Below are 18011 nucleotides of genomic sequence, written 5' to 3'. Positions count from 1 at the left end.
TATCTTCTTCTCTTTGCGAGTTATAATCCTCTGTCGTGTCGGCTTGAAAAGAGCGTGCTTTGAGTCATTCATGCGAGTAGATCAATTCCTCCTTCACGCACATTGAGATTCTTTATCCTTAAATTTGCTCATCAATAAATAGATATTGAATGTATGGCTTGAATTCTCTCCGTCTTCTTCTCTTGCATTTATTTGAACAAAATAAAAAATAGATATAAAATAGTTTTAAATAGATATAAGAATCTACGTAATAGAAACAACTACAAATATAGAGATAAATATCGGAAAAATGTACGTAATAAAGATAACTATGAAATGGAGACAAATATCAGAAAATAATTATTTTATGTCAAACATATTTAATGTCATTAATTCTCTAGCTGACGCAAAATCTGTAATACAATTATTAACGCTGAGTCTGTGAGAGGTCCATTTAATTTATGTTGACTAAAAGGTATTCATTAATTTCAAAGAACCAAAATGACAACTCGCATAAAAAGGAATAAATATTAAATTCATTTTAATAACAATAATTTTGCAACAATAATAATAATAATAACAATAATACAACATAAAAAAATCGAATTGAGTGATCCAATCGTCAGCTTCGGAAGGTTAAAAGCAGTCATAAAGGAAATGCATTCGTTTTTATAAATGCGCAAAAGCAATTTGCCATCACGTTATTGATCACACACATTTCATTCATTTGCCATCGTATGATTTAATTTTATCAATATTACATGTCAATAATTCAAATCGAGAAGCTTCATCGCGATATCTTAGTTTACTAATGACGCGTCGTACACCAGATTCCTGGAGCACGGAACGTTTATGGCGATCGTGCCAGGAATGCAACATATGCCCTATGAACAACATATTCCTCGGGATCAGTAGGGCGAATAGAAACCGGAAAGGTATACCGGAACCACTGAGTTTGCCCAGCCACTCGATCGAAATACTTAAGGAAGGATAGCTGCAGCTGGGATTCCGATATAACGCTGAACCGACGTTTCTGTACGAAGATTAATGTTCAAATTGAAAACGTTTCTTGAATTCCAAGTGAATCCGCCCTTAATCGCTCGCTGCGAAATAATCGGAGTACGTTGACTCGCTCACTGGTAAACAGAATGAGAAGAAGACCCGATACTATTACCCTTCAAGTTGCAGACTCATTTAATCTTCTCTCTTTGCGCATAGGTGTCGTGTACTTATTATGTATGTATATTAGTGGAATTGCTATTTGTTTGCTTCTGTCATTTTGACAGATATTTTATTTGCCAAGAAATTCTATGCTTGAAACTGAAAATATTACTGACGATAAATGTCTTTCAAACTCGTAAAAGAACTTCCTAAAATATTTCCCAGTAGATCCGGATCTACTGCATATAGCACGCGCACGTCCAACTCTTTTAAGACTTAGTTAATCATATTTTACGAGAAACCTCTTTAGTGATCTCTTTCGAATGCTTTCTGGCGCGTCTTACTGGATTCGAGTTTTAAAGCCTTTAGCACGTACGACCGATGGAACGTCTCTCGTTGTATGTTTCCGGTTCGATCGTAAAGATGATGTTCATTGACGTTCCGCGGAAGTGCACAGATGTGAATGTAGATGAGAATGGTGTGCCTCTATTGAGGCTTTTCGCACCACGATCCAGCCGGGTCAGAAGGAAGAGGCATTCGTGGATTTAGTTGGGCGTGAATGGTGCGATATCGCGGCTTGATGCTCACGAAAAATCGATTTAGTCTAGACGCCGTCTTTGTGATACAGATTTCTGAATCGACTATTGCCGCCGCTCGATTACGCGTAAAAAGCTTTATGACTGTTCGTCCTTTCTGCATAACATATCAGCTTTGAAGTTTGCTATATTAGAAGGAAAGCTTATTTGTTATACTTTTACGATCAATGTAATAACAGTGTAGTTCCGATATATTATATTTCCAATTACGAAATGATGTAAAAAAGGCCATGACATCTCTTAAAGATGTATTTATCAATATGATATTTAGAAAATTTCATGATTTTCTACTAAATAGAAAGTGTGTCATCTTATAAATGACATATTTTCGAATAGTTTCCATTGTATATTTTCTATATACTCAAATCAAATGTTATTTAATTGAGAAACTCATTAGCATCGTCAACAACTGTTGATGTCGCCGGTTTATTTGAATAATATTCCCTTGACAGATACTATCAAATTAAGAACATTGTCTTTGTGTGTGCAACTTCGTGTCATGTTATATTCAGTAACAGCAGTTCTGTGTACGAAACTTTTTCTACAACGTAAAACTTTGGATATAGTCGAAAAAGTTGCTAACGTTGTCTACAATAGTTTCTACGCGAAGTAAAGTCTAAATAAAATATCTTATAAATTATTGATTTTTCAATGAGCTTATTTCAATATTTTTATATACAAAATAATAAAAGAAGTCAATTTATGTAAAAAGAAACGTATATATTATAGATATATGATTTTATTTTTAAGAAATTTTATGTGCATTTATTACACTTATAAAAAGAGTAACATTATATAAAATGTAAAATATATTATTACGAGATTATTCTATTTCTTTCTTACAATCTCAACTGTAAGAAAGATAATCCTTTTCAAAACTTGTATGAATCATACATGTATAGAGTTGTCGTTAAAATATATATAAATAAAAATACAAGCGTTATGAGATTTGGATACTTAATAATAAAAATAATCTGGCAAGGGAAAGATTCCAGTTTTGGTTCCCAATTTAATCATCTGTAATGCTATTAGTATATGATGATATAAAAATAAATAACAGATAATGGAAAACAAAATTGTTAGAGATGAAATTTTTTGATTGAACAACGAAACTATAAAGAAATTCTTTGTAGCTCTAATAATTGCCTTTTATATAAAAAATTTTTTATATAAAAAATAATTTTTGTTGTAGAAAGAGAGCAAAGAAGAGAGAGAAAAAAATATCTTATGATTACTAATAATACTCTTGCAGAATGGAAAATATGTGTTAAAAAAAAAATAAAAACTTGTCTTTTGTAAATAAATTTATTCTACATTGTTTATATTTTCTCTTTTTTATTTAAAAAAATAAGTAAAACTAAGTTCACTATATTATATTATTATTATAGTATGGCAGCATTTATTTCAATTGTCGAAACTTGTTACAAAAACTGTCACATTCAACAACATTCGTTATCTTAAATACTCTTAAAAAATTACTAAATCCAATTTTTTAATTTTATTTATTTTTAAATTGTCATGATGAAAAATCGCCAAAGAAGTCAATATTTTAATAAAGAATAATATCTTAATTAGCTTCTAAATCTAAATTATTTATAATATGAAAATATTTGATATAAATTTTTTATAAATATATTATTTAAAAACTATTTTTACACACACACACACACACACACACACACACACACACACACACACACACACACACACACACACACACACACACAAAACAAAGATATTTTCCTTTATTACTGAAAACAACTGTCTCAAGAAACTAAGATAACACAATTTTTCTCACACGAAATAATTTTTATATCCTTGTGTATTCGTATTCACCTCTTCTTAGCAAGACGTGCACTCTTTGTTATTCAAGGAAGCTATTCGCACAATTCTGAGAGCTTGGCCATACTTTTTCGTAAACATGCTCCAACACGCGTTGCATAGTATCTACTAGGCAAAGTTCAACTATATCCGTAGATTTATTCAACAAAAATTTCTCATGGCAAAGGCAGTTGTAAATATTTGTCAAGAAAAATTTTTACAAACATAATAAAAATTTAAATCATTATTTTGTATGAACATATAGAAATGAAAAAATTACAATTCGTTAAAAAATATAACTTTGATTAGTTCAAAGAGAATTGGTTTAGCATCTAAAATAATTGAAAAAAAATTAACATATTACTGTAACTTTTTATCACACTGCGAATTCTAATTGCATATTATTTCATCATTGGATGTAATTTTGCAGATTTAATTTCAGTTTCTTTTCTGTGATTTTTGTGTTCCAGAAAGCTTCTTGCGGTCTGTCAGGCGAAAAACGGGATTACGGATGTGACGATACGATGACGCGAAATCCGCAACGACGGGTAAATTACCCGTACGCTGTAGATCGGCGGCGGATACCAAGGATGGTTCTTCAGATTCTGTTGATTCAGAATTTTATTACATTTAAAGTTATCGCTCAGATAGCCGAATGTCCGCCGCCGGAAATAATAACAGGCTGTCCCTGCTATAACTTTGAAGACGGTCTCTTTCTGGAATGTGCTGGCGCTACGGAAGAGACTCTAAGAACTACGCTGCAAGGCGTACTAAGTACCAGTGGTAAGTTAAATGTTTAAGAGAACAAAAACAAGACTTCTTAATGACATAATTAAGAAATGAAATGTGACTTTTATTGCACATATATAAAATATTTTTATAATTTTATAAAGAAACACATTGTTTGAAATGTAAATCCCAGAAATCATTGTATATACAATACTTTCGAATTCCGAAATAAGTATTTCAATAAAAAAATTTATAACATAAGATAAGAACAAGATTATAACATATTTAAAATTTTGAATTATAAATATTAATGTATGTTACTGTGATTATAATAATTGTAATGATTATTTTTCTTTAGATTGTTTAAACGCGATTAAATAATATTTAATAACAAAGCTTTATCAATTAAGTATTCTGCTTAAATTTATTCGTCACATCTCATTTAATGCTCAACTATCAGTACGTGTATACTTTCTTATATTTCTATGTAGTTTCAATGTAAAATTGATGCGATGGAAGAAAACCATTTTCTGTAATGCGTTCCATAAAACTAATGAAACGTGCAATCAGCCAATGCTGTCAAATTCGAAGTTTATGCTATCGCGATTCAATGAAATTAATAGCCATGCTTTTTACGATCGTTTCCAGGCGCGGGCACGATGGTACAATCGTTGAGTGTTTACGAGCTTGACAAAAGCATCGAAGAACTAAAAGTGGGTGCCTTCCCGCCTGGCTCACAAATCAGACATCTTCAAATATCACATTCATCTTTGCGGGAAGTAAGCGAGGGCGCTTTCACGAATTTGAAAGATAGCCTGGAATCTTTGGCACTGGTTTCCGGTCGTTTGCCCCACGTGCCTCAAAAATCATTGGCTGATCTACGAAAGCTAGCTGCCTTGGATCTTGAGACAAATTTGATACAAGATCTCTCGTCCTACTGTTTTTATGGCTTGAAGTTAATGAAGCTAACTCTGAAAGGAAATCAAATATCGAAAATTTCTGAATACGCATTTGCGGGTCTCGAGGACAGTCTTAGTGATCTGGATTTAGCTGAAAACAAGTTGAAACTATTTCCTATGGCACCCTTGAGAAGACTCGAGAGCTTAGCTTCACTCAGGCTGGCGTGGAACGAAATATCGGAGCTGCCTGATGACGGTTACAGTCTTCTCAGCTCTCTGCTGATTCTCGATTTGAGCAGCAACAATTTCGAGAAACTGGCCGAGGACTGCTTCAGACCTTGTCCCATCCTTCACACCCTGTCCCTTTACTACAACTCCATTGAGAGCATACACAAGGATGCTTTCGCATCGCTGAAGGATCTAGAGTCGATCGATTTGAGCCACAACAAAATAGTCTTCCTCGACGTGGCGACATTCAAGGGGAACGAACGTCTGCGCACGATCGAACTCAGTCATAACCACATTCACTATATCGGCGGTGTGTTCGCGCGACTACCCGAATTGAGGGAACTTTATCTGGCGGAAAACAATATCCTGGAGATCCCGGGAGATGCGTTCGCCGGCAGCGTCAGCCTCGCAGTGGTGTATCTCCAGCAAAACGCCATCCGTAGAATAGACGCCAAGGGTCTCACGAGTCTCACGCAGTTGGCGCAATTGCATCTGAGTAACAACTACATCGAGAAAGTGCCGCGGGAATTCCTGGAGCATTGCGAAAACCTCTCATCGCTTTCCCTGGATGGTAACAAGATCCGCGAGTTACAGCCGGGCACATTTCTTAAGCTGCATCAATTGCGCGAGCTGCGGCTGCAGGATAATCATATAACGGAAGTAAAACGTGGCGTTTTCACGCCACTTCCGGCGCTCCTCGAGTTGCATTTGCAAAACAACGCCATTACCTCTATGGAAACGGGCGCGTTGAGGACGCTGAATAGTCTCCAGCACGTTAATCTGCAGGGCAATCAGTTGACCATGCTCGGCGATGTCTTTCAGCTGTCCGCCTTGGAATCGTCTTCCGGCGGAAGCTCTTTGGTGTCTATTCAACTGGATAGCAACGGCTTGGCCATTTTACACAATGACTCTCTGCGCGGCCAAGCGTCTGTCAGAATTATGTGGCTAGGTCACAACAAACTGACACACCTGCAAGCTCCTCTCTTCAGAGATCTCCTTTTAGTGGAACGTCTTTATCTGACGAACAATTCCATATCCAGGATCGAAGATGGCGCTTTTCAGCCGATGCAAGCTTTAAAATTTCTCGAGCTCAGCATGAATAAGCTGAGTCATGTAACAGCAAGGACATTTTCGGAGCTGCACGAACTTGAGGAACTGTATTTACAGGACAACGGCTTGAGAAGACTCGATCCTTACGCATTAACGGCCCTTAAAAAGCTGAGAGTATTGGACCTGGCGAATAATTATCTTACCGTTTTACAAGATGGGATTTTTCAAGAAGATTTGCCAATTAAAACGTTGAATTTAAAAAACTGCTCAATAACCATAATAGAAAACGGTGCTTTTCGTGGACTCAACAATTTGTTCGATCTTAATTTAGACGACAATCTCCTCACAGCGACAGCACTGCTGCGTCTGCACGTCCCCGGTCTTCGAACACTCGCAGCGTCCGGCAACAATTTCAGTCAGATCACGGAGCACTGTTTCAATGGATTGCCGTCTCTGCAAGAGCTATTCCTGGACAGCTCGCAAATAAGTCAATTGCCGGAGACCATCTTCGTGCTGAATCGAAATCTGGCACGTTTACACTTGAACCATAATCATCTGCGTGCTCTGCCGCCAGGTATTTTCGATAGATTACTATCACTGCGGGAGATACATCTGAATCATAATCGATTTCAGGATATTCCATACTCGGCGCTCGCGAGCGCCCTCAATCTCGAGATTCTCACATTATCAACCAACGAAATTCTCAATGTCGACGTGGCCAGTTTCGCCAGCTTGAAGCATCTGAGAGAGTTGGATTTGAGCCACAATAAGATTGAAACGATGTCTGGTTTCGCGATGGCTAATCTATCGCGTTTGATATCCGTAGATCTCAGCCACAACAATTTGAACGCTCTACCGGCGAACTTCTTCGCGCATTCGTCCTTGTTGCGCAGAGTGGACTTGTCAGAAAATAAATTCCGACAGATACCCGCGGTGGCTCTCTCGGGTCAGAATCTTCCCGGTCTAACCTGGTTAAATCTTACGCGAAATCCTCTAAACAGAATTCATGATCTGCCATCGGAGGCGATGTATCCTATTCTTCAGGAAGTACATATATCCGGCACCAATCTGAGCATAGTAACTTCGCAAGATTTCGAGGCTTTTCCCGCGTTGTTGCATCTTTATCTGAGTCAGAATTGCATCTTGCGAGTATCACCAGGTGCATTTCGCAGCCTTCCGAATTTGCTCACTCTTCATCTCGGCATGAATAGCTTGGAAATCTTACCGAAAGAACGGCTCCAGGGCATGGAGCATTTACGGATACTCAATTTAACGCATAACCGTCTAAAAGAGCTGGAAGAATTCCCGGAGGATCTCAAGTCTCTTCAAATACTGGACCTGTCTTACAATCAGATCGGCATTGTCGGCAAAGTGACGTTCAAGAATTTAATTAGCCTAGTGGAGCTGCATCTTTATGGTAACTGGATAAACGCCATCTCCAGCGAGGCATTTAGACCCTTGAAGAAGTTACGTCTACTTGACTTGAGTAGGAATTACTTGGAGAACTTGCCGCTGAACGCTTTCCGACCACTCGAAACGCAAATAAGGAGCTTGCGGGCTGAAGGTGAGCTACTTAAACACGCCTACTATTTGTAATTAATTTCACACTCGCACGTGCTTACTTACTCTTTCTTGAGACTGCACGTGAAAGAAAACGATATACGAGAGTTTTCTTTCGTCTATATCACAGAAGGTTACCGATTTGAACAAAGTTACTACTACTTGAAAATCAATCGTATCGCCGGTCACGTATCGCCATATCTCGAATCAATATTCAACATTGAAACAATCAAACAAGTCTCGTAACTCGTTTCCTTCAGCGAAATGAATTTGAGTTTCTCACAACATCTTAATATATCTTGAGAGCTTATTTAAAATGTATTACGGGCTATATATTCCTTTTATTACAAAATGTATAAAAAGATCCGAGATAGCATGTATTAATCTCTATACGGCAATAAAATACCATCCCGTTAATCCGTTTATTCATGAATCACATAGATATGTTTTATGCTAATTGGAAAGTATTGAACCGGAATTATAAAATTTAATTATTGTTAATGTATGAAGTTTGTAATTAATTTTAGTCAATTACAATGCGCGAGAGAATAAATGAGATTTATATTTATTATAATACTTTCATTTATTATACGTGATTTTTTAATTATGTATTTGAATTAAATTTCCAATAAATAGCTGGAGAAAATGAATAAAGTCTCATTGTAGTTAAAAACAACCAAAATACAAATTATTCAAAAATTTCTTTTCGTGTGAAACTTTTATAAATTTAAACTTTTATATTTTTGCACTGGATAAATTAATTTTAATTATAATTCAAATTTACATTATTTAAGCATTTTTAATATAAATAATAAAATTATTTAATTTAATATTCAAATATTTAATATTATACTTAATATTGGAAAATTATCATATTTTTGTAATATCAATTATTATATTTATTATTAATATATTGTTGATCGAGACACAAAAAAATTATAAAAAAAAAACAAAGCTGAAAAATAAATACACAAATGCTATAATGAAAACTTTATTAATTTTGAAATCTGTAATAACTTCGCACGATGATTTATATTTATGCTTTCCTAAACACGAGTGAACTCGTTACCCGATAATAACGTTCGAGCAACAAAAGACATATCAGTTTTGAAAGCATGAATATAAATCATCACAAAGTTGTTAAAGCTCTTAAAATTAATAAAGTTTTTATTATAGAATTAGTGATTTATTTTTTATTTTTTGCCACAACTTATTTTTTTCTGATTTTTCGCATATTATAAATATATTATAATTTTCATTTAATCGAATTTAGTTATTAGAATTTAGAAGTTTATGTGCAAAGTGGCTGCTAGCTACAAACATCAGTTCTTGCATAAAACGCTTGGTCAATAACATGTTAATTAACAGTCTTGATATAAAAACATTTATAAAATTATATGATGAAATTTTGCATAATATTTTTGATCTGCAATATTGACTTTTTTATAAAATGATACTGATAATTGTTTACGCGCAATAATTGTTTAAATAATATTTCGATAAAACGATGTGCAAAATTAAATTTAGAAAGAAAATATGTGATAATAAATTATATAATAATTGAGAAAAATATGTCAATTATATCATATTTATAAAATATTTAGAAATATAAATTGTCCACGAAGGAATCAAGTTAATCTATATACAATATATAAATATATATATACTCATAAAAATGCACAATTAACGTAATTATTTTAAATTCTTAAATTACAATATAGAAATTTATTTATTATAATGAAATATTATACATTAAAGATAGATATAAATAAAGAATCAAAAATAGATTTTGGAATGTGTATTAATTAATCTTTCAGAAGTGTTTGTTGAGCATTTCAAAATAGTCGAGTAACATGAATGCTTACTTTAATATATTGCTGTTTGTTATGTTCTTGAAAGAAAGTAAATTATAAAATATTTACATTTCAAATTAGATTTGTCTAATTTTTAACGATTTTATCTGATGTGTGATTATTGTGGCGAACCTTACCACAATATTTAAAAAATGTTCGTCAATTCATGATGCCATTATTGTGGAATTTTCTACAATTTACATATTAGAGAAAATATTTTAATATTCACTATTCTTCGAAATTCGAATTTAGTTTTTAAATCAATCTAGATGAATAGAATGTCGCGAACAATAGCCAATTTTGTCTCATTGACAGAGAATCCGTTACACTGCGGTTGCGAGTCACAAGAATTGTGGGAATGGTTGAGAGACCATCAGAAATTGGTGAGTGGAGTCGGTGGTGGTCGTAGCCGCGGAAGAAATGGTGTCGGAGTCGGTGACGTCGAGGGCGGTTTGTTAAGATGCGAGCAACCACCCGAGCTCCGTGGTCTCGTCTTCCTCGATCTTGACCCCCACGCTTTCTGTTCCGCTCCGCTGGTCCTGAAACTCGCAATTCAAGACATTCAGCCTTTCTCCGTTCTAGTATCGTGGCAAAGCAGGAATCATTCCGGGCTTCATGGATACCAAGTGGCATACCACGCCTTGGACAACGTCGACGAAGTAAGAGTTTTTTTTTATTATTATGCGAGGAAAATCGTAACCTTACGCTACGTTGAATAAGCGAATAGAAAGGAAACATTAAATTAAAAAAAATAACTGTACATTATCAATTTATAAGTAGAATATGTCTCCATTAAATTATATATATTATATATATTAATTATATATATTATATATATAATTATATATATAATTATATATATTAAGTGAAATTGTTTTTATTATTATATTATTAATTTTAAATATATAAAAACTTTAAAAATATTGTAATAACTTTAAATTATATTTCAAATTATATATATAATTTTTAAAAATTATTAATTCCTGTAGCTCTTCTCAAAATTCGTAATGTTTATTTATAACGTTCTCTTATATTATATTACATTATTATACTTATATTTTAAATTTCCTTACATAATGTAGCACGTTGTAAGAAAACGTATATGTTAAAAATTTATATTAAAAATTTATGCATATAATTTATTATATACAGATTAAAAATATGCTGCATTATTTCTTCGAACGTTATTTCTTTACTTGACGCAAAAGTAAGAAGCCCGCGCATATTGATTGCGAAATGTTTCCGCCGGGTTTCAGGTTCGAGGTAAGCTGCTCGATCCAAAAGCACGTTCGGTGAGATTGACGAAGTTGGCGTCTGACACGCGCTACCTGATCTGCGTACTTGGTTTGGGCAGCTGGGGCACGCCGATCCCGGAGGATATCGGTTCTTGGCAGTGGAACGCCTCACATGATGACGTGATCGAGGGATCTTCGTTGCCCGTAATGGTGAACTCGCTTACGAGCCGGTGTACCGAAGTCAGAACTTTGGACGCGCCCGATTCGATAGTGGGTGACGGTACAGTGAGCGACAGGGGCAGTTTGGCAAATATCCTCACGAGACGGCTAGGTCTGATCGTGGGCAGCTGCATGGGTTTCGTGGTCTTCGTGGTGCTGATCTCCGTTCTAGGTTACATGAAAATGAAGAAGCAGAGAGCGACGATCAAACGAGATCAGCCCATGTCTTCAAATCCACCGGAATACATGTCCTACAGACATTTCTCGTTACAGAGCGGCGATAGAGCAGAGAATACGTGTCCGAGTTTTATCAGTAATATCGGGCCTCCGCCCCTCAGCTCGTAGCAAAAGGTGAAGGAGTCTCATAAAGAGACCATTGACATCGAGATGAAAACCGTGTCGACTTGCACCAGTATCTTCAGCTAATAATCGCGCTGCACAACAAGGAGACGACGATGCGTCGCGTTAACGACACTTTCGGTATCGTCGGAAAAAGTGATGAAGACCAGGGATCGACTGGGTGTAGTATCGAGTCTTTGAACTTTTAACACGCGTTTCAAATAATCGAATAAGAAATCGTGTCTATTATATCGATCACATCGTGGAACGGTGATTTATGACGATTGTGGTTCTATTCCAACCGTCACGAGACATAATTTCTTTTACTTCGCGTAACCCACGAGACAAATGCTATTCAACTAATATAGCAAAATAATCAAAACAATACGGCAATCGGTAAACTTATTCAATCGATAGCATTTTGACGCAAAAGAATTTTTATATCATATATCGTCGAACGTGACTGCAACGTCAATGTTTTCACGATTAAATTTACATATTTATTTGTGTACGAAAGAAGGAATTCAAAATAGTAAAGTGCCAAAAATATGTGTTTCCTACGTACAAATCTCTCACTCGCGATTGTTATAAACAAGTTCTGCTGTGAGAAGAGAAGAACGTTCTCAAGTGACTTAATCTCATCACGTCATCAGCAAGAAAGCAAACGTCAGTATGCACGACTTTAGCACGTCATGGCTTTCGAAATCCGTGCCAAAAGACTGAGAAATATTCTCGCCTGAAATTTAAGGACTGCCTGCGAGAAAATCAAATGTATGCGATAAAATTAGCATTTTGACAGGAGATTTTATCGAAGCGAATTACTCTTTACGATTTCTCTTCTTTTTTACGATGTACACCATAAGGAAAAACCGCCGACTGTTATCGACGCTATATTTCCACTGCTTTACGAAACGAGCAACCGAGCAACGATGTATTGATCCTTTCTCACTCACGAAACTTCGAATCTCTCATACGAAGACTGATTTTTTACGCCGTTTAAAATTTCTTTCATAATTCCGAGACTCTTCTGCGTATCGTACACTTGGCGCGACACATTTTTGTAAATATGTAACGTGAAACATCGCGACATAATGATGTCCATGCAGTGTATCCGTGAAATGCATCTTTATAGTGCTGCGCAAGCAATATTATACTTATTCGTATTGATAGTTTCTAATGATCAGCACTAACGTAATTAAGAAGAAACGCGATCCTCGATGAAAGTCATCGGCATCATCGTCTTTAAAACATCACGATTTTACAAACAAAGAAAGATTTTACAAACAATCGTGATCTAGCCTCTTCGATTTTGATAATATCACGTTACGAAGCAGACACACCTCGTAACATTCGAACAAACACATTCAAACTCTTGAATTATAAAAGAGTATGTGTGATTCCTGCCAAAAAAAAGAAAAGAAGAAATAATTGATTCCAAGTTGCCAAATGTTAATTGTGTATCGAATATCGTGAAAAAATCGGTTTATTGTATATAGATAGAAGATATGTATACACTTAGCATTCTTTATTATAGCCTAGGTTTTCGGTTAATAAAAATACCCCACAAAGCTGTAGATTGATTATGTCAGTTATTATTATAACTTCCTCAATCCTTATTAACAAATTAATTATTAACAATTAATTTTTATCTTAGTTTCTTTATTATTATTTTGAGAAAAAATGTTTGATATTCGTAACTATAACCGCATGATAAAATAATTATGATTAAGAACTCCATTTTTGTAGTTATCACTGTTATAATAATATTAGTAATAATAATTATGCCATTTTTTTCTATCGGTATCTACGAAACGATAAATCTACACAAAATACAAATTCTCAAAAGAAGTATATCAGCCGTAACAAAAGAAATAAGAATACTTAATCCACACTACAGCTTTTACAATAGTCATGTGTGATTTTATATAAATTGATTTTATTATAATTCGAATTATTTATTTGCTTTATATCACGATTGCGCATGAAATATTTCGTTTAAGATTTACAGCTACAATTCCAGCCAAATGGAATTTCCTAGCGTATCTCCGGCGATCCGTTAAGTCATCTCACACAACTAATTAATTAATTATAATGGCAGCTTAAACCGGACAGCTTAGAACGCGTCTGTGGTTCGCATAGATTTCGTAATTAACTCGGGAGTATCCCTGAGCGTCAATCAGTTCCGATCTGATACGTCGAAGGAGAAGCTATAGCTGCTGGAGATACATCTTCTAATAATATATGCTTTGATGCAAATCCGTTTTACAACCGCGCATATCTTTATAGTATTACAGATGAATGGTATCGCGTGATCTCATGCGGCAGGTAAGTGAATAATAAAAGAAAATCTTAAAGCTTACTTAGAGATTTCTCATTTTATCATTTATCATTTTTATAGATGTATAGAGGTACATTTTAGAAAACTTTTTCATCTATTATTAATTTTCCTGCAATCTCTTGCATATATGTGACAGTCTTTAAATTAATATTATATATAAATATATCAATCTTATATACATTATTATTCTTCGTTTTCGTGAATGTATGTATATTAAATATTTCTCTTGTTCCTTCTCGTATATAAAGCAATAAAATATTGTTATTTTTTCTGTATAAAATATTATATTACTTCTTTTACTTCAAAAGGCACAACTCAAAAAGCTTCTCAAAAAAAAAGGAAGAAAAATTGCTTTATTAATTAAAATATGTCAATTTATATCATATCCGTCTATATATACCAATTATCAAACAAATATGAAGAAATATAAGATTGAAAATGTAAAAATTCAAATACTTCAAGTAATCTTCTTCCTTCTCCGTCCATAATCCTCCGAAAGGATGTGGCGACTTTTATAATATGTCTATGATGTTCACGCTAAATGTATACAATCCTAAGAGATCTACAGTTTAATGTCGATTCCGAACGACAATTTTGTTTATTATAGAAGTGCACATGGCAAATATACTCTCGGTGGTTTGCCATTGCCTGCCAAGAAAAGCTACGAGTATATGAAAATTTTTCGGTTTTTTTTCTGAAATTGAACTCAGGATCTCTCATAGCAGTCTCGTACGCTGCCTGCTACGCCACGCTCGCGTTCACTTCAAATAATAAAATATCAAAATTTTTAGTAATCATAAAATATTGTTAGAGCAAGAAAGATTAATTTTAAATTAAATTAATTTTTTTCTAATACATATAATGTTAATAAATAATTTAATAAATTGAGAGAAACAAAAGAATTAATAAATCATATGTTATAATAAGTTATTATATACGTATATATTTGATAAATTATTGATAGATTAAATAAATAAAACTTATTTTTTAACATAATCTTTCTAATTAAAATACATTTACTTTAATTTATGTTATAATCCAACAAATTTACATATACCAACTTTTGAATAAATACAATATCTAAAGCATAATCGTTATTTCTAAAAATTTATCAACTAGAAGAGAACTGTGTAATTTTTATCTCATAATAATTTTGAACAGAATTATAAGAGATATATAAAAAGTATTAGAAACTGCACGGATCTCGAGAGATTAATTAAGCATATATATAACCGTATCTGAACTGCTGTCACGTCCACAACGTCGACGTCCCTCGAGAGGGAATTAAAGTAGCAGTTTGAAATAAGATCACTACTGAGTAAATTTAATGAGAATATACATTAAGAAAAAATGCGATAAAAAAGATCAATGTGATACATCGAGAAATGCTGAGACAAAATGAATAACGCAATTATCACACTAATTATAATTCCATGGGTTTCGTTTAACCGATGCATATTGTTAATTTACTTAGTACATAACAGCCGTAAATGTATATCGCGATTATCCAGAATTTTCGTTTATTTTATAATTATATTCCGCAATCTCATAAACGAGTTCAGTACGTTTTTATGCTGGCATAAAATTCATTCGCGCTATTTTATGAATTATGAAAGTAATATTCAAACTATAGCCAGACCTTCGTAGTGAAGAAACTTTCTTTTTCTTTCACTTTTTTTCTCTCCTTCTCCCGTTCTCTCTTTAGTGAAAAGTATATAAGATAATGGCTAGCATAATTAACAAAAACATGCACAATAAAATTCTTTTTTTAGAAAAGAGTGCAAGAAGACAGTGCAGTAGTAGACATAATTAAGAAAAAATACATACGTTAATATTAAAAAGTAGATAAATCATTTTTATAATTATTTATCAAGCTGTTCTCATTTAATCGAAAATACATTAATTACCTCTTCGCGTCATTATTCATTTGTTACATGCTTGTCGCTGATTATATTCGCAACTTATCAGTCTTACAAAATATTCCACTGTAAACTTGATTTTACAATAAATCAAACAAATAATTCACATCTATCAATAAAATAGTTATCTTTTTGTACTTCTTATTACTTTATAAAGAAATGAGAGGAGATATAAATAGTATATATAACGTGATTTATAATTTCAAAATGAAGAAGAAATAGTAGTGAAAATATAATATAGCGATGACGCGATTTGTTAAAGAGTAACTGATATTATTCTAGGTAGCACAGCTGTATTTTTCAAATGTTAAAAAAATAACGGTTAAACGAGCTATTATAAAATATCCACCATACGTAACAAGCCATGTATCATCACTCTTCTCCCTTTTCTTTCACTCGACCTTGCATGGAGTTCGCAGATGAGTACTTTATTTGCAACGTGCAATATCTTTCAGTCTTCCCTCACGAGCGCTCACTCGATGAAAATCGCACGATTGCGAATACATTTCATTATTTAACTGCGTAATTAATTATTCAGAGCGATATCTTAAATTTTCCATAAAAATAGAGGCAGAAGTGACAAATATGTGAATCAAGATTTTCGTACACCAAATCAAATTAAATCGCGATTTTAATCTTTTTGTTTAACTCGTGTTCAAATCAAATCATTGACAAATAACTTTTAATTAATAACATAATTATTGTTATTAAATTGAATTTTTATTACAGACAATATAATAAAATTATATGTATAAAAAAAATAATATTGATTATGTTGTATACTGTTTTACTTATTAACGGAAAATACAATTTTATATAAAATATCGATATATGTGATTCTATATTCAAATCTCTTAGATTGAAAATTTTTTAATAGTTCGAATTCAAATCATAAGATTCAAATCCGAATCAATTCTAATCTTGATTTTATTTGATTTAGTATTCGATTAGTTCGCACATCTCTAACGTGAGAAGCTTAATTACTTGAAATCTTTGAAATAATCGGAAGAACTATGTGTTGAAATAGATGGATAACACTGAAGTCTGGAACAAGCATACCACCAGCGCAAAAATATCCGACACGTTAATGAACCAAGACGTCAGTTTGCAACGGACAGTGGTGTTTTGCTTTCGAAGCATATCCCCACATGACAAACAGCCATGGTCGAGGGTTCTTCTACCTGAACGGTAACTCTCTCCGAACGGCGCACATATTGTTAATCTTTCGCTGTGCACACCAACGGAACCAACGGGCGTTGCAGTTTCCAAGTGCAACTATTAATAAGGAGCGCTGCGCGCTGTTAGACCGTAAACTATACTGCTGGTAGCTGGGATGGTACGGATCCGGTACGAACATCATGACGCCGAGGCTAGCATAGCCCCGTGCACCTCACACACCGGGAAAACTTGGGTGCGGGAGCAATCGTATTAGAGTTGTCTATACACCCGGCGTATCCACCGCTCGCGAATCCGCGTTGCACGTTCCATTATATATGTACAAGTGGATAATACGCTCAAGCAAGGCGGCTCCCTTGTAATGGGAAGACGCAATTGCGAGCCGAGAAATTATGCATGCGATGAAAATTCAGTGTTTTCGCTCCTCGCAGTCTTCATAGCACGTTTGCCTTGTCCTCGATCCTGTGCTTCTGCCACTACGCTACTTTTACTTAGTAATCTTGGCACAATACATGTCGGATGGACACATACACCTTTGCAATGATTCTTGTAACGTCGATTGATGGTTGAATGGGACAGACACGTGATAGTGCATTACGCTAAAAGAGCGTCACATTTCATTTGAAACGCCGACGAGTCCTTTCGGATAATCTCGCGAGGATCGAATTATAAATTCTCTAACAAGAGAAGAGCCAGAAATGAAAGTGCGCTTTTGAAATGCAATTTATATCAGAAAATAGTTCCTTATGGTCATATTAAGAATTCCAATATATAAATTCAGATACCTCTTAGTTTTTTAAAAAATTAATAAATATAAAAATGTTGAAGTTATCATATATATTGATTAATTATATGCTTGGCAAGAAAGAGAGAGAGAGAGAGAGAGAGAGAGAGAGAGAGAGAGAGAGA

General features: G+C 34.1%; 1 protein-coding gene across 1 annotated transcript; it reads left to right on the top strand.

The window, feature by feature from the left end:
* Nucleotides 1-4081: 4081 nt before the first annotated feature.
* LOC105618787 (chaoptin-like) lies at nt 4082-11675 on the top strand. Its single transcript, XM_012200354.1, has 4 exons — nt 4082-4340; nt 4935-8027; nt 10192-10535; nt 11133-11675. The coding sequence occupies exons 1-4, from the start codon at nt 4082-4084 to the stop codon at nt 11673-11675; spliced, it is 4239 nt and encodes a 1412-aa protein (XP_012055744.1).
* Nucleotides 11676-18011: the final 6336 nt, after the last annotated feature.

This window comes from Atta cephalotes (assembly GCF_000143395.1).
Source record: "Atta cephalotes unplaced genomic scaffold scaffold00001, whole genome shotgun sequence".
Taxonomy (NCBI): domain Eukaryota; kingdom Metazoa; phylum Arthropoda; class Insecta; order Hymenoptera; family Formicidae; genus Atta; species Atta cephalotes.
This window is presented reverse-complemented; position numbering and strand designations above follow the sequence as displayed.

Excerpts from the sequence above, each read along its gene's own strand:
- LOC105618787 (XM_012200354.1), top strand. The coding sequence starts at position 4,082 with ATGACGCGAAATCCGCAACGACGGGTAAATTACCCGTACGCTGTAGAT. Across the intron at positions 8,028-10,191 it reads AAGGAGCTTGCGGGCTGAAG|AGAATCCGTTACACTGCGGT; the intron begins GTGAGCTACTTA and ends TCTCATTGACAG. Across the intron at positions 10,536-11,132 it reads CCTTGGACAACGTCGACGAA|GTTCGAGGTAAGCTGCTCGA; the intron begins GTAAGAGTTTTT and ends GCCGGGTTTCAG.